Source organism: Megalops cyprinoides, chromosome 17 (genome assembly GCF_013368585.1).
Source record: "Megalops cyprinoides isolate fMegCyp1 chromosome 17, fMegCyp1.pri, whole genome shotgun sequence".
NCBI lineage: Eukaryota > Metazoa > Chordata > Actinopteri > Elopiformes > Megalopidae > Megalops > Megalops cyprinoides.
In genome coordinates, this window is record NC_050599.1 from 18,536,291 (window position 1) to 18,557,375 (window position 21,085).

The 21,085-nt window shown below is 39.4% G+C and overlaps 1 protein-coding gene across 1 annotated transcript; it reads right to left on the minus strand.

Annotated features, from left to right (window-relative positions):
• Window positions 1-8,679: 8,679 nt before the first annotated feature.
• pou3f2a (POU class 3 homeobox 2a) lies at window positions 8,680-10,122 on the minus strand. Its single transcript, XM_036550260.1, has one exon. The coding sequence runs from the start codon at window positions 10,018-10,020 to the stop codon at window positions 8,896-8,898; it is 1,125 nt and encodes a 374-aa protein (XP_036406153.1). The 5' UTR covers window positions 10,021-10,122; the 3' UTR covers window positions 8,680-8,895.
• Between the last annotated feature and the right edge of the window lie 10,963 nt (window positions 10,123-21,085).

Here is a 21,085-nt window from a genome sequence, read left to right on the forward strand (position 1 = left end):
ATCTTTTTTTCAATATAGAAATTAGATAAGGAGTCATGAAATGATTTAATAATAAACCACTCTTGACTTAAAAAACAGGATTCAAAACAAAATTATCATACTGCAGAGTTAATGTTGCACTATTAGCTAGGCCAACAGGTAATTTTCAAAATGTAATTTCAGGAAACTGAAATGGAAACACAAACACAAATTTTGGTAGAGATGTGTTAAAATGCTTCTCATTGTCAATGCAATGATTTAGTATTTGTTACACTTTTTGAAATGAGCAAAAATCAACATTGCTAGACTTAATTCAAACGAAATAAGGGGATTTTAACTCCCTGTTTTTTATACAATATATCTCCTTGCCACATTGATGAATACATCAGTCAGAATTTAACAATAACGTGCCATCGAGCATCCGTGAAGGATTTGTCCAGGATCTTCTATCACAGACACAGAGGTCCAGACTCCAGGTAGTACACAGCTACTAAAAATAATACTTCAATACAAAATGATTATGTTATGAAAAGAGAACAGAAAATCCCTGTATTAATATACATTTTCAAAATAAGTTGAATAAACTGATAAGGTGGCAATCATATTTGGATGCAAAATTAGGCTACGTCACCCTGACATAAGAGGAGCGAGTATTGTGACAATAATTTCATATCATGTCATATCATATCAGTCATATCACTCGTAATGCCTTTGTCAGTTCTATCTACTGTGTTTTTGGAAAATACACAAGCATTCCAAAATTCAGGTTCATTAAGTTCAGTATTAAAGCTCAAAACTAAACAAGCAATAAATGGAGAAAATTACAAAGGTGAAGGCATTTCTGAACTGAATCAGAATAAGTTGAGAGGGTGTGAATGACATTGCTCTGTACACTACATTATTGGCATTTTTTTTTTACATGTTATCCATTTACACAGCTGGATATTTACTGAGGTAATTGTAGGTTAAGTGCCTTGCCCAAAGGTACAGCAGCAGTGCTTCAGGGGAGCTTGAACCAGCAACCTTTTTGGTACAAGTCCAGTTCCTTAACCACTATGCTACACTGCCACCCCACTCTAGTGAGAAAGGGTGGTGTTTCCTAGACAGCTCAGCACAGAAGTATGAACTGCACTCATATTTGCTGCTCATGGTTGAGAGTGAACTGAGCCCTCAGAGGCCCCGTGCAAATTAATTTCTTTAATTAAATGGCACATAAACACAACTGAATTGCTTTGCAGAAGGATGAGTTTGAAGTAAGACTGATTTCCCACGGAGGGTCAAACAGTTGACTTGTGCTGTCAGTGGAACGCCTAATTAATCACCTTAAGCTTCTAACTATGAGAGAATCTGCAGCCATTTTAAAGTGTTAAAAAGTCTACTGTTTCAATATCAAGGAATTAAGGAATCAAAATGCCATTTGTTTCTTCTCTGCTTGTAGTTTTCAAAGGTATCTCTATGCTGATGACAGACTTGTTGTAACATTTTTTGAAATCTTGTGCTATTTTTTACCATTTGACAAAATTTGCCTAATATTACAACCATTGCACTATTCCATCTTGTGTTTTGCATTTTTGACTCAGGTAAATCATCTGATCTATCAGTAGAAATCCAGCAGAAGTGAATTCCAGCCAGTTTACCTGGACAAACAGACATGTTATTCACTGTTTAACAGAAATGTCTCATTATTACTGGCCTGCAAATGGGCTATGGAAAACACACCCCTGTTTGCTAGTAGTGGAATTACAAAGCTGGCATATTGATAAAAATGGAATATACACTTACTGCTGCTGCACACCACTAACTTAAATTGTGTGGGTCTATCACTGAGACAGAAAGGCAATGTAAGCACTGGTGTGTGATGGAGTTGATGCTCCATGTCTGCAGCACCCCCTACTGTCTGACTCCATCCTCAACCTCGGTAAAGGGTCCAGCAGGAGCAGAATTATTACTTAGTGCTCTGACCAATGTGGTAGAATTCTCCTAGTGAGGAATACCCTGATGTGCAGTGTGTGTTATACAATTATTATTTAATGCAAAAGATTTCTTGTCATTGAAAATGTCAGAAAAAACTGTTAGTATATACAGGTTTCAAGATTTTTTTGTGGATTTGATCTTGCTCTGGAACAACACAGCAGTGCATTCTGATTACAAATTACTGAAAGTGACTAACACATAATACAAGATGTCATGTATCTCACTTGTTACAATGACGTAAAGAGCAACAGTTACAGAGGATGGAGGCAAAAAAACAGGTAGAGGATTCAAGCAGATAGATAGTATTGAGAAAGAGAGAGAGAGAGAGAGAGAGAGAGAAAGAGAGAGAGAGAGAAAGAGAGGGCAGGCTGGATTCCTTCAGAGGTAATTATCTCTGTGTGTCATAGCTGTTCTCTAATGGAAGGCTGGCTAAGGAGGCTTCCATAAAGGGGGCGTGCTCCATGTGTTGACAGCAGAAGAAAGTGGCTTGCATCATCATTCAACTACATACCTGACAAGAGTGACCACTCGTAGCCATTATTCTTTCTTCCCATCAGTGTATACACGACTGAAGCCCTCTTTGTATGCTAGAACAGTTTATGAGACTAGTGTCGTAATTCTGTGTGTGTTGGACAAGATTGTAACCTACGTAGGTGGCTCTGGATAAGAGCGCCTGCTAAGCAAAATAATGTAAATGTAAACATTGGTCATACCCACAGAAAAGGCAGAAAATTGTCACGCCTACAGAACAAGCAGGCACTGGTCAAGTGATTCCTGCGAAACTCCCTTCAGTTCCTCTCTGGCAATGGACTGTTCATACAGAAGCCTGTTAGACAATGTTTCCATTCCGATCCAATACATCTATACACACATTGTATTGCAATACGCATGTGATTCAGCAGATGATCGAAGCGCCATATTCAGGGGTGTCTCAGTGTCTCTAAGCACTGTATTTACTTCCTAACGTCCTCCACTGTGCATTATGTGCATTACCACTATGTGGTCAGGATTCAAAATGAAATGTTTTTAATCTCAGAGGAGACAGGTGATGGTTCCCAAGATACACGTCTGACACTTTTCCCCCATTGCTAGATGCATAACGTCTCACAAACCCTACAGAATGCAAGGTAAGGGATAAAAGAATGAATTCACTGAGATATGCCACATAAATGCATTTTCTGAAAGCTGGGGTAAAATTTCTGCTGAATGCATCCTAAGGCATAAAGAAAACCCCTTTTCAATTAATACAAAACATTACATGAAGTAACATGTGGTGATCACATTAACATTTTTTGACACATTTCCTGGATTTATAAATAATATTATGCATTGTCAGACAGTACACAAAGTGTCCATTTATTTAGGACTTTTAGGAGCTAGGACTTAGGACTAGGCGAATCCTAGTATTGTACTAGTAATGTAGATTGTTGGAGTGTTACACTGCTGGTACAGATTAGTATGGCTGCTCTATATGTTTTTGAATGCTCATTTATAGATTGCTGTTGATAGAGCGTGTTGAGTGCTGGTGGTGTACATTGTAAGAGTTTTTACTGGTGATATTGTAGATTAGGGGAGTGCTGAGTGAGTTGGTTATGTACATTGGAGGAGCGTTACACTGGTCCTATTGATCAGGGCAGGGTTTAGCTGTTGGTGTAAATTAGGGGAGTGTTGGTGGTGTAGGTTAAAGCAGAGCATAAGTAATTGGAAAGGATGTGACTATGCAGTCAGATGTGGAGGAATGTCTGCTGTTACCTGGGCATCTTATGTTGGAGTCTCGCTGCAGAGAAAGAATGGCTATTTTGCTGGGTAGCAGACAGAGCAGGGAGGCTCATTAGTTGAGGTGATGAAAGGCACTTCATTATCCTTGACATCTTGCTTTATGGCCAATTAATATTGCTGGGTAACAATATTACCTTGCAAATTTGAGAATCTTTTAATTAATTGTTCGTGCCAGTGTAATGATGTACATTGTACCTTTGTAATGTGCGCTAATGACAGAGGACCAAAGCGCTGCTGATAACTGAAGTGAGCCGCTCACTGCCAGAGTTAGAAGCTCTGCCTTTCTCTCCCAGGAGCATTCTTTCGGAAAATCAGAACACAATCCAATGAATTGTCAAATAATTCGAATAAAACATTTCTCATGTTCCATGTCATTTCATCTTGGTTAAACTTAGCAAATGTGTTTCTTTATAAGAGGCAAGTGGTTCTGTCCTGCCAGAAAATGCTCTTCTCATCTTTATTCCAACCAGTGAAAGACCCAAGGCAACAATTCAGTCCTTGTTTTGTTAGACAACACAACCCAGAGTCTATGCCTGCTCTGCATATAGTTATCTCTGTTTCCCACTACACAATAGTTTGGTAAAGTTAAACATAAATGTGTATCCTGGTGCTTCTCCTGACATCACTATTCTGTGATATGTTCTGTTCTGTGTCTGACAAAGTTAGCACTCATTTAAAATGCTGCACGCACTCTAATCATATCACCTTCTGATAAAATAAGTGCAATGGAGGACAGTGCATGAACCCTTGAGCAAACTAAACTTGGTCCACACGCACCAAGCTCAAACAGCATCGTCCTCTCTTTCCCTGGGCCTCTATTCACCGGAATCTACTTTCCAAGAGACAAGTAGCCTTGTTTCTGCAGTGGAACGATGGGGTCAGTATCAGAAAGGTTCACAGTCTGAGGAATAAGCAGACTGTACAAAAAAAGCTTGCAAACAAAAAAATCCATTTTTTTATCTCCTCAAGATTGGATTATTAAAATACCTTCCTGTCTGACAGTGCAAATTGTATTTTGTCCTCTCTCCAGTTACTGTGGTTTAAAATATGGCTGCATGGATTTTAAAAAGACAAACAAAAACCTATCCTAGAATTTCTTCACTTTACATTCTCACTGAATACTAAGCAAATTCAAAACCTCAGTTTAGAAAATTCAAGACTTCAAAAATCTTATAAAGCACTAAACAGCCATGCTGTGTCATACCTATATTTTAGCCTGTACATTCCTTCATAGATGTCTCTGTCTTTTTCTGATGTTAATGACTATTGATACTGTGACTTGTTTGCATCTATTACACCCTAGTTTAGGTTATCTTAAAGGGTAGCCTCACAAACAATCTAATCCGTCTGTGGACCCCGGCTTTCAGGACACATTTAATGTGTCAGGTTTGCAAACCTGTGGTCAAGTACAAAACATCAACATGGCAGACTAAAAGATATATATGGAGTATCCTTGTTTGGCGCTCTACTTCACAGGTCTCCCTCTCTCTCTCTCTCTCTCTCTCTCTCTCTCTCTCTCTCTCTCTCTCACACACACACACACACACACACACACACACCCATTCTTGTGGTTAGGATACTATTCTTGTAGACATTCGATCAAAGGCGCACCAGCTTGTAATATAATAAATCATTTTCTTCCATTCTTAGACATTCCTAGAGAGGAATGTTAAGAGGAATGTTAAGAGCAGATACATTTTTGCTGGTTGATTTAAATGCAATAGTACGACTTCTTGCATCAAACATTGAAGTTAGAAATCAAGTGTGCCTTCATTGCTCATGCATTGAAGAGACGGAATGCCACATATGATGTTATAATGTGGCATTGTTGTAGAAGCAAGTGCGGAAGTTTCCTTTGTGAACCTGGTTTGTGGCTTAAATCGATCAGTGTAATACCTGTTTATTAAAACCTTCATTGTAATGTACGATAATAACAATCGTCATAACATAAGGGAACTAATAACGAGAAAAAATAGCTTTCCTGTTCTGCAGTCTACGACTCACAGCAATATTATTATGATACACGGGATGCATGGAAATCGCTCTGTCAGGGCAGCTATTGGTCTATAGATGGCGTCAAAGGACCGATATTTTCTCACTCTGAGAGACGGTAGTATTTTACATTTAGTTTGACGAACCAAAATACTACTACTACTACTACTAATAATAATAATAATAATAATAACCCTGCAGACTCTGTTCTTGATAGTGAAGGCATAACCCCTAAAGTAGTTCTTCAAGCCGGCAGAAGGTTTCCTGCCTTAACGAACCATGTAGATCCCAGTGCTATCCACGTGAGTGTGTACGTTTCTAGTAATCGGACCCTGGTAACACAGAGAAGGTCCCGTTTGTTGTTTTAATAGTGTAAACACGGATATTGTAATCTAAGTGGTCAGCTGACTCACGACGTCACGCTATTGCACAGACATAATGCATGCGTAATAGCTTGATGTAATAGGCTAGCTATTGCGTGCCTTGACGTGTTATGACGTGTTATGATGATGAAAACGAAAATACCAAAACCGTCTACTATGGTAGTCTGTCTGAACCAGAATGCATTTTGCATTTTTTGTATTAATTGATTATATATTCAAGTATGGTTAAGCCATTTTGGTTAGATCATAAAGGTAAAGCCTTAAATAAAGACCTTCATGCAATACTTGTTCTGAATTAGATCTGTTACACCTAAATTTTGTCTAGAAATGCACCTCACTATATATTTAATAAGAAAAATGCAGTTTTACAAGAATGTGCTATTCTAATACAGGATGATATATTATAACTACATTTATTATTAATATTCATGTCAATTAAAAATATAGGCCTTATGTGGATAACAAACAAAAACATATAAGCCTACTGTTGTTAACGCCATGGAGACAATCTTGACGGACTAATGATAATATTGGCTGAAGCTCATAGTTATAATATGCGGTTGACAATGATTTTGAGGGTTCGCAAACAATGACATATAAGACCAGAGAATTATAGTTTGCATGAGCAACTGAACCTTATTTGCATTTATTTGTCGTGACAAAACAAAACAAAAAACATTCAGCTTTGGCTGATAGTTTAAGGAAAGACATTTTAATGACAAGATCGTTTAAAAATTGTGCAATACTTGATTCCATCTCACGATATTACTTTTAACAGAGCTCTGTCATAATCTCTGTACATAAAGCACAATGATATGTACTTAAACATCCGTCTTACAGACATATAGAACAAACGAAACAGTAACAGATCAGTAAATGACTGCATCCCACCTAATTTCCTCTCCGGCTAATTGATGACTGTTGATGAATAAATTAATTAAAGCCAAAAAAACAATTGGGGCCATAGCCTTTCATTTTGGTTTTCTTTTTAAGAAAGAAAGGACATGCACCTTTCATATGATACGAATCTCCCTGGGCAGCAGACTGAGTCCCCATGTGCTGCTATGTGTAATAATAATAATAATAATAATAATAATAATAATAATAATAATAGCAGTGCATGGGGACTCAGCCAGATATTGCAGAAGTAACATACAATGCATCAGCATTGCATCTCTCCCGCTTATTCATAATTAACCCATTATTCCTCTCAGCATCAATACTTCACCTACATATGACCCCCCTCTGGAACGACTTTATAATTAGCTCAGGGCGCGTCATACAAATAAAATGTGAAAGAGGTGGGCATAACACAACAACAACAATAACAACAATAATAATAATAACAATAATAATAATAATAATAATAATAATAATAATGCAATGTTACGTTTTACTGTTAACTGTTTTAAACTGAACATCGTTTGTTCTCATTAATTAATTTGAAATTAATGACAAAATATGGACACATGTGGTAGTACAACACCTTTTGGATGCGAAACATTTTGTTGACGTATTTAAGTCAAATAGCTCCGTACCGTTTTGTGCCCAAGAAACGTTGATGACAATGAATGATAGTATCCTAAAGTGAAGATAGCATCACTCCTTACACAGGTATGCTCTGAGGCACAAAAAAGCCTCTGACATAGGAGCACTGCAATGGCGACATATTTTACAACAAACAACGAGCATTAATTCCGCCTTAAAACTATTATAAATAAAATATCGTGTCAGCAAACCGAATACAAATTTATGTGAAAACATTTTGAATAAAAAAATAATCACAGCCAAAAGCTGTTTTACAGTACTTTGAAAACCCTTCAAAGAAAAGTGCCCCAGAGTGAAAGGAAACGAAACCGTGACTTATTTACAATGCTTACATATTCCTGCTCGTGAAGAGTGGGGATCGGTCGGGCTGCGTCAGGGTGTTGCACCAAGCCAAAAGTGAAAAAACGCCAGGCTTCTGTCGTCACCAGCCCCTCCGTGACCTGTACAGGAGATTCTGGCGTGTGCCGCCGGCAGCCTTTGTGTAGCTGCATGTATGCTCTGATATTGACTAACTGGTATTCATCATTAAGGGGGTCCTTGTTTGCTCGTCCATACCTAAGCATCTGAAAAATGACCGGATGGCTCGCTTGAAATGTCTTTTAGCTGTAAGGCAGAATAACCATAAAACGGGATTGAAATAATTTTGTTAGCCATTTATTATAATTGTAATATTATTATCATTGTTGGTAAACTGTTAATAATAATAATAATAATAATAATAATAATAATAATCTAATTGCCAATGGAGACATGGAAGATGCATGCGGCTGAACCAGGCGATGTTCAACCACAGGCGTCCCATTCATAATGTAAAAATGGCGTTTATTTATCGAATTCAGCTCTCATTGCTTTTTCATCAAGTACCATATGTAATTGGCTCAGACAAAGCAAGCTGGCATACGCCTCAATATTTACACTATAAAATTAATTTATGGAATGTCGGATCATCGAGGTTATGTTTACTCCGCAAGCGCCAACAATGGGGCTGCACAACAGTTCATTTACGTTGTCTCACAGTGCTGGGTATTTTTTGTTGCGGACATACATTCTCTCCACTCTTTAGTGAAATCGTTTTCAGTGTATGTTGTGGTGTTATGATACTCACTGCATTGCCTTGGTGCTCTCCATGTAGGTCAAACATAACCATCACATCCGCTATCGCTCAGGATAGCCCACTCTGCTTGGTTGCGCATAACAGAAACGTAAGGACACAAAATCATAATAGTCTAGTCATGTGTGTTCACTCTACCGGTGTCTGAACCCCATGGTGGGGCGGCGTGTCCCCATAGACGTCCTCGGTTCCCGGGAGCAGTCCACCGATAGGCGTCATTCGTTTTTCTTTCTGTCTTCTGTTACAAAACCAAACCCTGACCACCTCTTTTTCCAACTGAAGACTGTCCGCCAGAGAAGAAATCTCCTGAGCCGGTGGTTTGGGACACTTAAGGAAATGGCTTTCCAAAGCTCCCTTCACGCTCACCTCAATGGATGTCCGCTTTTTTCTTTTCCTCCCCTGTGCAGCGATCTTGTCCAAGCTGGTAGGGTTCCCGGAGGTAGAGTCCGCTTCCTCCAACCACTTGTTCAACAAAGGCTTGAGCTTACACATGTTCTTAAAACTGAGCTGCAGGGCCTCGAACCTGCAGATCGTGGTCTGTGAAAACACATTTCCATACAGTGTGCCTAAAGCCAGACCGACGTCCGCCTGCGTGAAGCCCAGCTTGATCCTCCGCTGTTTAAATTGCTTAGCAAACTGTTCCAAGTCGTCGGAGGTCGGCGTATCCTCGTCGGAGTGGTCGTGGTGGCCTTGGTGCTGCTGATGCTGGGATTGCTGGTGGCCATGATCGCTGAGGTGCGGGCTGTGGTGGTCATCGTGAGTGTCCCTCAGGGCGTGATGGTGTCCGCTGCTCGGAATCACCCCGTTCACACTGAAGCCAGACTGCGAATAAATAAGGCTCTGTCCGTTTGACGTTGACATGCTCGGCATGCTGTGAGCGGCTGTGGTTGTTCTCCATGCCCTCGAGTCCGGATGGGTCCCGTGCGGCTGTTGCGCCAGATGAGGTGGCCGCTGCTGGTGCTGCAAATTGCTGGAGTTGTGCAGCTCTTCTCTACCGCTTTGCACCGTAGGCTTTATGTCTTGTTCGTTTAGGGGACTGGAGGGCCACGGGCCCCCCTCTCCATGGGACAGTGCCGTTATCCACTGATGCGCGTGGCTCAGCGGATGACCATTTCCCTGCAGCGTATAATCGTTTTGCAACAATGTGTGTGCGTCTCTGTACGCCGTCGCTTGCTGCATACCCCCGGGCTCCGCGTGCACTATGGACGAGCTGGATGTGAGGATACTGTAACGATTAGATGCTGTAGTCGCCATGTCTCTCGAAACCGTACTGATTGCTCGTATTAAAGGAGCCGCGCATTTTGAGTTACATTTCCCCCACTGGCGTCTCCCAGGCTACTTGTCAAGTGGACGCAAAGGCGCGCACCTGAGCTCCTCCTTACTCCGTGCTTTATTGGCTAGAAATTGTTGACAGACGTAGCTGCCCCAAACCGCACCCCGCTCATTGGTTACATGAGATTCTTTACAAACCCCCTCCACTCAACAGTACAGGGGTGGTGCTGCATCTCTGAGACCACACGAGTAGTCAGGGAGGGAAGAAGGCCATGGTGGAACCAGCTCAGGCTGGGGAAAATAAGAGCCGTACCTTAAGAAAATAGTGATATTTCGTTATCTGCTAGTACTCATGAAGTTTACTGGAAGTGAAATAAAAAAATATCTGCATTAAAATATATCCATTTTCGCCGAAAGATTTGTATGTTCTCTGAAAATATATTTCAGCATTTAAGTGCCCGTTTTATAATGGTGAACATAAAAATATATTAAGCCTACTAATTCTTTTTTTTTTTTTTACACAAGGGTGCATCTAGTTGACATACCGTACTAAAAATAGAGATTCTTTCGGAAGATAAAACGTCAAAACGCCGCTAAATTTGTTGTCATGTCTGACAGTTAGATCATTTATTCATTCTAAAATTATAATAATTTTCAAGTTGTACAAAATATAGCTATTTGCGATTCTTTCGGCTAAGCTCAATCCGTTTTGATTTAATAAACGAATACAAGAATTGATTTATGTGTTCTGTTCTTTACATACTTAATATTTCCCTAAAATAATGATGGAAGATAATTTCCATAGGAGTATGCTATTAATTTTGGCTAATTAATTCCTTGAGTCAATTATTGAAAAGGTGACCGTCCTTACATTTACATCATACAAAGAAAGTTATAAATGCACAACTCTTACGCACCAATATGAAGACACTTGCAACTGGATTTTATGTAACAAGAATTTTCTGTCTTTTTTAACAGAGTGTGTTTCTGTAGAGTTCCTTTTGGTAAATTTAACGAGTTCAAAAAATGTTAATAGATAAACCACAAAAAAGTGCAGCATGTCCCTAGAAACACATAATAAGACATAACAATCCTTGCTCATATTTCCAATGCTATTTTAACCTTTTAATCGGTGAAACAATTCAAACCATTTTTGCAGCTCAATCTACCGCAAAGTTTTCAGCTGCGACAGTTGAAAAAAAGGAAGGCTCTGATTCAGTCTAACTGCAATGCCATTTACCCTTATCTCTGAATAATGAATTTAAACAGTTATTGCTTCTTGATAGGCCTAAAGCAACATGCAGTTGCTGTCTTGAATAGTAAAGTGCATTAGAATAACGTCTTTTTTTTACTTAGTGTTAATACAAATCTGCTCCGAATTTAAGGCATACCCATTCTCACATAAACCCAATTCTCTGCTGACCTACAGCATTACAACGAAAGGTAACATGTCTACCATCTTAAATTCGTTCTTTGTGTAGCTGAAGCTGAAATATTTGTGGCAAATTGAATTCGTACCAGCATTCGAGGACACAGACGTGTTTGAAAAATCAGCTACAGTTATTGACATTGCCTTTGGCTATAATGATGCCTAAAATATTATGCGATATTTTGTTTCAACCAAATATATTCATTAGCATCACTGAGAAAACACTGTATCATAAAAATAGCCAATAACAGTCCTACTTCATCTGCATTACTTTCAGACTTTCTTATGAGTAAAAGGTTCAGCTACGGTATATTTTAACACTCATAAACTGTTCTTTTTGTAGACTAAAATGTTAGGTACTACATTTAAACAGTGCGGAGTCACACATAACCTCGTGCATCAAACAAAATAGTATGAATAAATTGATGCTATTGCTGAACTTATTTATTAGACGATTAGTTATGGTATTTTATTTAAAATTATTTAACTGCACTCTCACGTAATCGATGGCAGTACGGAGAAGTGCACATGGTGGTGGCTCGAAGGAACTGACATGAACGCCGCAGCTGCAGTGCGCTGCACTGAAGGATGCGACATTGTCCAAAGAAAGGGGATTTTTCCTTTGCCACCGCCGGTTGCTATAGAGAGGGGTAAATGAAACAACAGCGCTCACGTCACAGCTGCTTTCGTCCCTTCTTTATACCTAAAGGCCCTTTTAAACTGCTCGCTGGTCGAACAAAGCCGAAAGCAAAGGCCATTGGGGGCTGCAGGGTCGGGGTTAGTAAATAGTTTCTCAACCGCTCACCCTCAGCGTTAACAGAGGCCTTCTTGGGTATGTTAGACAGTGGAATGTGTAGACCGGAATGCGGGCGTTCCCTTTGGAGACTGAACTAAGATCTGTTTTTTTATTTATTATTTTTTCAAAGGACATTAGCACAATGATACACAGCAATGTGACATTCGATATGTAGACATAATCCTACCATAAAGACAGAACAATGGTGACATCGGTTGCAGCATCGACAGACATTTTGTTCCGAAATACGCAATAACTATTTTAATTATTAAAGTAAAATGTACCCACGCCCGAATGAAGTCACATCACACATTTAAATTTATAATCTATATTACAAATGATGGCATGATTTAATACAATGCACAAACTTCATAATAAAACCTGTTTTAGAAGATCTTTACGCCCTTTCAATGAAATCACTGAAATGAAAATACTATTTGTGGTATGCCTAATTAGGCTGTAATTCGAATAATTACCAAAATCGCCACAGAGGCTTAAACAGTCGTGCAAACGGGGAAGCAATAGACATTATTTTAATAGCGTAATATGCAAAGTACGGGTCGTTCAATTACATGGCTTAATAATGCATCAATGATGCGAGTCTTGTTATTTGGCCTACGAGGTCTGTGCTAATTCATTCATAAGGCCAGAACGCTCTCACGTACACTAACATCTATTTCACTCGTCCAGGAGCCCCTGCCAAGCTACGTTTGAAAGAGTAAAAATTAATGACGGAGAATCTGAGCGTTAAATTAACAGTAATTATATGACCCAAATGCTATAAAGATCCAATTTCTTACGGTCTAATTAGGAAACGGTCTGCCCACACACCAGCCCGCTTCCTGTCTGTGAATTTTTATACAAAACACGGTTATGTTAAGATGTGTGAAAATAATTGCGCTTTATGAGGACAGGACACGCTTTATGTAATTAATAATCAAACGTTAAAATAGTCTACTTTGAGACCTGAGGCGACGTGTCTCAACCCCTTATATCTAGAAGAAGAATGAACTCGATAACCGACAGAAGGATTTGAGAACAGTCCTTGACCGGTGAATTCTTCTTTTTTCCGTCCTTGCTGGCATTAGGCTACACGTGACGGACCTCTTTACTGTTAAAATACAATTCTGTTCTTTGAAACGGTAATAGCTTATTAAAAGCTTTTTCAGTTTATATCATAACGGTGAGACATTCTTCCATTAATTGTTTTATCTTAATTATTTTTTTAATTATGCGACTGACCTTGGCTGTGCTTTTCTAGTCTCAAACGAGGCTAGCATGACTTAATTTTGATGACGTCTCTTTTGGAGAATAATTACGTATGTCCAGTGGAGGGTTTGTATACCACCGGAGAGAGCTTTGAAGCCTCCTTACCGCTGAGCCGCGCCGTAGTTGTGCGCATCACAGCACGTTGATAAGGGCAACTGTGTGAGTCGCATTCAAACGGCGAGACCCTCAAGGGGACTGGAAGCAGCCCCCCATTCAAGTCAGAGGGTCTCTTCAATTTAACGGCAGAGCGAAAATACTATGTCTGGAATCTATGACGACCTTCAAGTTGAATGGTTTGTATGACGTTTTTCTTTCCCCAGACTGAAGTGCAATCCAGCAGGTTATACCAGCAAGTTTGCAAAAAACCGCAAGCTGATGCTATAAAACCATTGATATGCATTTAAGCTGTTCACTTTCCATATATATTGGATAGAGGTAACAGTGTGTATATACTCCTTGCATTAAAATATGTTAACATTACTGCAATTTGTTAATATTTGCAAATAATTGGAAAATAGAACTGAATAGTGACTGACTCCAACGGGCGCTGTGTGTGTGTGTGTGTGTGTGTGTGTGTGTGTGTGTGTGTGTATGTGTGTGTGTGTGTGTGCGTGTAAGAGAGAGAGTGAGTGAGAGATTTGGGATACCCTCTCAACTGTGTATGTGGACCCCAGTGGCACAGGGACAGCTCTGAGCCCCGTATTCTACTGCAATTAGGCCACACAAAGACCTTGTTAAACCTGTCATCCTTAGAAAGCTCTCCTTTGATTGCTTCCCCCCATTGTGGTGAAATGTGCATTACCTCCCACTATAAAACAGTATAAAGGACTGTGGCATGGCCCACTGCCGAGGGGGGTCCCTATGCAACCCCATTTTAAAGGATTTCATTTCAGAGCCAATGCTCTAGATTTGTACGAATCGGGTGAAAAACTGAAATAACCTTTCCCAGCACTTGAATACAAAGCAAGCGCAGGGTTTTAAATCAAAGGGAATATCTCAGCCCCTTCTGAGAGCTGTCATCCGGCTTGGCTGTACACTGCGTCGCCTTCCACAAAGGAAGCATTTAATGCCGATTATGACAGAAACTGGTACACTAATGTCTGCGGTGGTGCTTAAATGGTGCCGACTGATTAACAACATAATCCAATGAACTATGTCTCTGATCCTGTGATTGACAGCAGATACAATGCCAGACACAATGCACTTTGTTATTTATATGAGGTCTGTTGAAACAAAGCAGACAGATCTTAATTCTTTTTCTACTCTGATGCTCTTTTCAAGAATTTCAGATCCACCTGGTTACATGTCTGTTGGCGAGTTTGCTCATTCCTCAACTGATTATGAGGAAGCTCAAACTCTGTGACATTGAAGATTGCTTTCCTCTAGTCTATGAGGAAGGGAGCATAGTCACATTTGGGACCTCATTCTTCTGTTGTAATATTATATATATATATATATATATATATATATATATATATATATATATATATATATATATATATATATATATATATATAATACCCCATATTTATATGTGTGTGTGTGTGTGTGTGTGTGTGTGTGTGTGTGTGTGTGTGTACATATGTGTGCATGCCTGTGCATAGCCCATATGGAAAATGTAGGGAGTATGCTACCCATTCCTCCAAAACAAATCCACACCCCACTCCAGACAAACAGCAGAAAATTCACTCCGTTTCAAAATCTGTAAACTGGCCCAGGGTTTGTGGGTAATTAGGGAACTGCTCTCTTTGAGAGAGATACACCTGCAGTAATGTGTTTATATGACAAAGTAGTGTGATGGTGTTGCCCACTGACACAATCACTACCAATTATGCCCTGTAGAAGAGGCAATGTTTCCACTCTGGAAATTGCTCAGCTCAACTCTGTTTAGAATTTATTTCATGCAACGCAGTCTGACAGCAATCAAGCTCCATTATTCAGCCTAAATAAAGCACTCTGTTTTAATGGTGTGACTTCTGTTAAATGGCCTGGCTGTAAACACAGACATGGTGTTTAGTATATAAAACTGAGCTTACAGGTCAAATTTTTGATATGTAAAAACAGTCATTCCTTCAGTGGACTGCATTAAGTCAAAAAAAAAAATCAACAATGTTTTCATGTAAAGAACACATGAAATATGCACTATACAAACAGCCCGCTAGTGTTTTACACTACCAGATAATCAATCACTTTCAGTGGTGCAATTCAGTTGTATAACTGTCAGTGTATATTTGTGCATTGTTAGTATCTTGTAAAATCCATCTGACAGCTATATATCTATATAGTGTGTGTTGGTCACCTGATAAACTTATTAACATCTCTCTTAGCAGAGATCTTGTTGTTACATCCAAGGACGTAGAGGCTAGTAGCTGTTTAAAAAGATTATGTAGTTGTGTTTTTTTCTGTTTGTTATTTTGGCATTTCCCCCTCCTGAAGTTTTGAGTTTTGATTTTGCTTTCTGGGTTGTTTAAGAAAAATAATTTTCCTTTTTGCGGAATTGTCGCTAGCGTGGTTAGTGCTGGGGATGGGAGAAGGGATATTCTACTCATTATTTTAGTTACAATCCCTGACCCTAGACCGGGGGTCATAACATTGTCACTTTTGCCCCATCCTGTTAATGCACCCCTCTCACACCCTTTCCAGAGCTAACAGACACACCTTTCATATTCCACAGCAGTTATAATTCTGTAGTTCTTCTAACTGCAGAGCAGATGCTTTACTCCTGGACTGAAATAATACTAAAGAAAGCAATTTATACAGGCTTCACTGTCAATGGAGATTTCCTGTTAAAGGCAGGGAATGAGGGCCTGCATTTAATTGAATTGGTAGATGGACATTCGTTCACCAAAACTATTCATCACCTATAAGTGCATCATGGGATGAAGAAACACAAGGGGTGACTATTAGCAATTGTCACAGTCACAGAAAAGTGAAAGCAGCTACTGTCTCCTTATTTTACATTACGCATAGATTAACAGATTTTTTTTTGCCATTTGGCGTAATGTTGATATTAACAGTTGTGGAAAAGTTGTCACATGACTCATTGCATCACTGCACTGCTCACTGCTCATTGCACTATGAGAACAGCTCACATGTGGAGGTATGAGGCTGCTTTGATGAGCCTGTCATTGGAAGAACATCTTGTTTGTCTTCATCTGCATCCATCTCTCTCTCTCTCTCTCTCTCTCTCTCTCTTTCTCTCTATCTCCCTCTCCCTCTGTCTCTCTCTCTCTCTCTCTCTCTCTCTCTCTCACACACACACACACACACACACACAAAGCACATATGCCATTCTAACAATTGATCTGTGTCTCTAACATAGTAAACATAGCACATCTGTTACTGCACATTACTGATTGGCAATTTATGAACAATTACACATGTTTTGGTGTGAAGTATCATTAAGTTTTTGTGGGATTACAGCTTGCTGGAATTTGCACATGACCACAAATCGTCTTCCATTTTTAACAAATCAGCACCGTTAAACAGACCTCTGTTCCAGCAAAACAGCCCTTTTAAATGTAGCTTTGGCAATGTCAAAAACAACCTTCAACACAACGCAACCAGAGTGGACTATCTGCTCAATATATAGAACATACATGATAGACCTTTTGTCTATAGTGCTAATGGATGCATGTAATGTATGCGAAATTCCAGAAGTCTCTACAGTATCAGCACAGTTCTGTACGATTGTCATGCTGTTTTCTCTGTGGCATATGTGTTAGTCATTGATATTGCCCTGCTCTCACCTCCGTGGCATCAGCTGTGGTCTCTGATATTCCTTCAGCTGTGGTGTGTCACCGCAGCCATTCTCTGTTTCACAGGGATAGCAATTTATGAGCCACTAAAGCACGGGGAAGTGAGCCGTCCATCAAGCGGGTGGTGCAGCTGCCAGGCGAGGTGAGGGGGCCGCAGTAAAACACACACAGTAAACCGCACGCAGCGAAAACCGCACGCAGTGAGCCGCACGCAGTATACTTTTACTCTTGTTTTCTCTCCAAAGAGGGATGGTTATGGCAAAATGATATTTTATGGCTGGCGGTTTCTGTGGGATGGAGATATCTCTCATGGCAGAGTACACAGTAAACAGGACTGGTGGGTAGAAACACTCAGCTCAAGCTGTGTACTGTACCAACCCTTTCCGTCTTGTCCCCAGCCTGGTCCGCTCTTAATATCTTCCTTCAAAAAACGGCGGCATGCGCAGTATTGTGGCTTTGGGGCTATGAAGGGCATACTCTAGCCAGGGAACACTCCAAGCCTAAGGCAGGGGTGGAATGATGTTCCCTCTCACACTAGGAGTGAAGACTAGGAAGAGAAAACACAGTTGCATGCCAGAGAGAGAGAGGCAAAATTTGGTATGGTGCGAGTTTTCTGCTGAACACAAACATGTCATTAAATCCTCTCTCATTTAAGATAGCTGAAGGCTTTGTGCAAGCACAGCAGCTTCAAAACAATAAAATACAGAGTACCATGCTGGTTATGTAGCTGACTTTAACCAACGCACTTTGAGGGAGATCTGTGAGTTATGATTCAGAGGGAGTCTCAGACTTGACCTGATTTATGTATGTTAGTGCATTGCCTCCACAGCTGCTCAGTGTTGTGTTCAAACCAGAAATAACCTGTCCATGTGGTCTCTGAACTGTTATGTATAGCCTGCAAAATGTGCTGCATGCAGTTATTACACAATAACATGACTGCAGTAAAGCATTGATTTATCCAGCCAGCTAACCACAAGGGCATGGACAGTGGCCTCCAGTAGGTTATCCCTCTTTATTGACATATGGAGTAAAAGACATGAAAAGTGACTATTTGCCACATTGATACTTATAACTAATCATAGTGATTTTATTTGTGATATTGACAGCAGTATAAATAAACATACAATATTACACAAATCATTGTGCCAATAATTTGCTCTTCCTTGTCTGATCGTTGTAATCCAATCTGTCTAAGTAATTTAGCCAGGAAGTGAGTACCTTTCTTTATTCTTGTACTGTAAAAAATGGAATTTGTTTATTCAAGTAAAGTTATCATGCCAGTTTTATACCTTTTTCAATTTAATGGTATGATGAAGAAAATCATACAGTTCTACCCAAAAAACAACACTGACACTGTAAGTAGTATTCCTATGTTGATATGGTACTTTTGTATGGAGACAAGTGAGCTATCAAGCAAGCTGAATATGATTCCCTATCAATCAACATAGATAATATTAGTTATTCAGTCGATATGTTTTTTTTATAGAACAGATGCTAGCAAAGATCATATACCAAGCTGATTAAGTCACTGATTGGCCACTTACATACATAGTGTATATATTGTTCTTTGTGCTGGTGACAAAAACAGTAAATGAAACCCCTCCAGTACCATCAAAAGAAAACCGCTCCATGTAACCTGCAGTAGCTGCCATGTCTTGTCATTAATATTGGTTCATCACTGAATAGGACTTTGATGACATAGTGGCTTGATGGAGAAGCCATTGATTTGTGTTTGCTCCTCTTTCGCTTTCTCCCTGTCACTAGTGTGGGCAACAGACACTGTTTGTGGTGTTAAGGCAGTAATATAGGCACTGTGCAGTCATATTCCAAACAGAGGCTAGAGTCCAATAAAAATATAGCTTCTGTCCACTGCTACACAAATGCAGTGGACAGAAGCTACAGACACTGTTTGTGGTGTTAAGGCAGTAATACAGGCACTGTGCAGTCATATTCCAAACAGAGGCTAGAGTCCAATAAAAATATAGCTTCTGTCCACTGCTACACAAATGCTTTTAAACCCACAACGAATACTGAGGTCTTGCATTTCCTGGCTAAGAAATCATTTTCATTTCATTACATACACTGTTATCACAGTGGAAAGAAATATGATCAGATAATTGCTATCTCTCAGAAACAGTGCTAGGATTGATATATTGATACAATTAGAGTGCCTGGGATCATTACTTTGTGTTAGAGATGTGAATGACTATAAACCTCATTTTGTTATGTCTGCAGTAGTAGGACATGACACCTCAATGCTTTTACTGATTAATAAAACATGGTCGTAGCTCCAGCTCTTCTGACAGTGCCTTACTGTAAAAAGGCTTATACCACAACATGCAGAGCACAAGTTTAGTTTCAGAAGTTTAGTACTTCTAAAGGCTGCATCCCTGCATGGATGCCCATTTTCTGAAGTTTAGCCAATAATGTGTCTGCAAGTCATTTTGGATTGGTTATCAATCCACAGTCATTTGAATGCACACCAAAATAAATGTATAACATCAACAACTATGAGGTATACGTTCACAATGGTCTCTACTGTTTTTTTTTTCTTGCATATCTAGGCTTTTTTGGATGTGACCTTTTTTGTTGGTTGCTTGGAGTTTTGTTAACTTGTCATTCATTATAATTTTGCGAAAAAAAAAAAAAAAAATCTAACATGCCTAAACATAGCTCTTAAATGAAAATGTATAACATTTCCAAATGGGAATAAGACAAAGAAAAACACAACAACAGAAGCAATATAGCATAACACAAGTAGAGGAACTCTATTTGGAGTATATAATTAAGCACAGTGCTCATATGAGTTAAGCTGGAAGATCGATAATTATGAAAAGAGCAATGCAATTATTTTATGGTCTCATTTCAAAACATATTGGATACGGGTGGACTTATATATGCACAGTATATTACTTACATTAAATATGTGTGTAGTGAAATGCAATTCTTTTATCGTTCACTGTTCTGTTCTCTCATTAGCACAGGATTCCTCTCCAGTGAAATCAGTGCAGCCACTGTAACCCTGGCTGGGTTGCATAAGGCAAACACAATTAAATTGGCTTTGCTAAATCCAAGCTTGTAAGGGATTGAGTGTCTCTCTCTGGGACAAATTACTTCAAACGGCACCTTTGTATAATAACAGAATTTAAATTATTCAGACCAAGAGGGTCTTCTCACCCTGCACACAGGAATTAATTACTGGAGCCAACACAAGTTTTCACCTCATGCATAGCACATCTGTCTGTTGTAAATGTATCTACTTCTATCGAAAAAAAAAATCACTGATTTTAATCTGTTAATTTTTTTTTCCACACCTTAGCCAACTTATTTTGCAATATCTGCCCTGAAGAAAGGTCACTCCAGATTCTTTTGTCTCCTGTCTTGTGGCTTTGGAGTCATACACAGACTAGGAATGAATCTAACCACGCAGACTCAGATCAAACCTTTGCAGAGACTTGGGACCAAAACCAGTGTTTTTTTTTTCCACTCTGAGGCTCATGGGACACAAAGTATAATGGAGAAAGGGGCACCTGGGCCTAGACACCGACTTCAGACACATTTCAATTTGATAAAATGGTGGTCATAATGACAACCTGGGCATCTGCAGTTCTAAGAGACAAGCAATAATATCTGACATGGAGACTCATTATAGTCATACCTTCTTGTTCTTGAGTCATATCCAACAAGACAGAACCCATAGGTAAATGTAGCCGTTTGCTCAAATGTGTGTATTAGTGTCTCCAATAACAGCCTACTATAATATATTAGAGAATCAAGCTGTCAGCGGATGTAAAA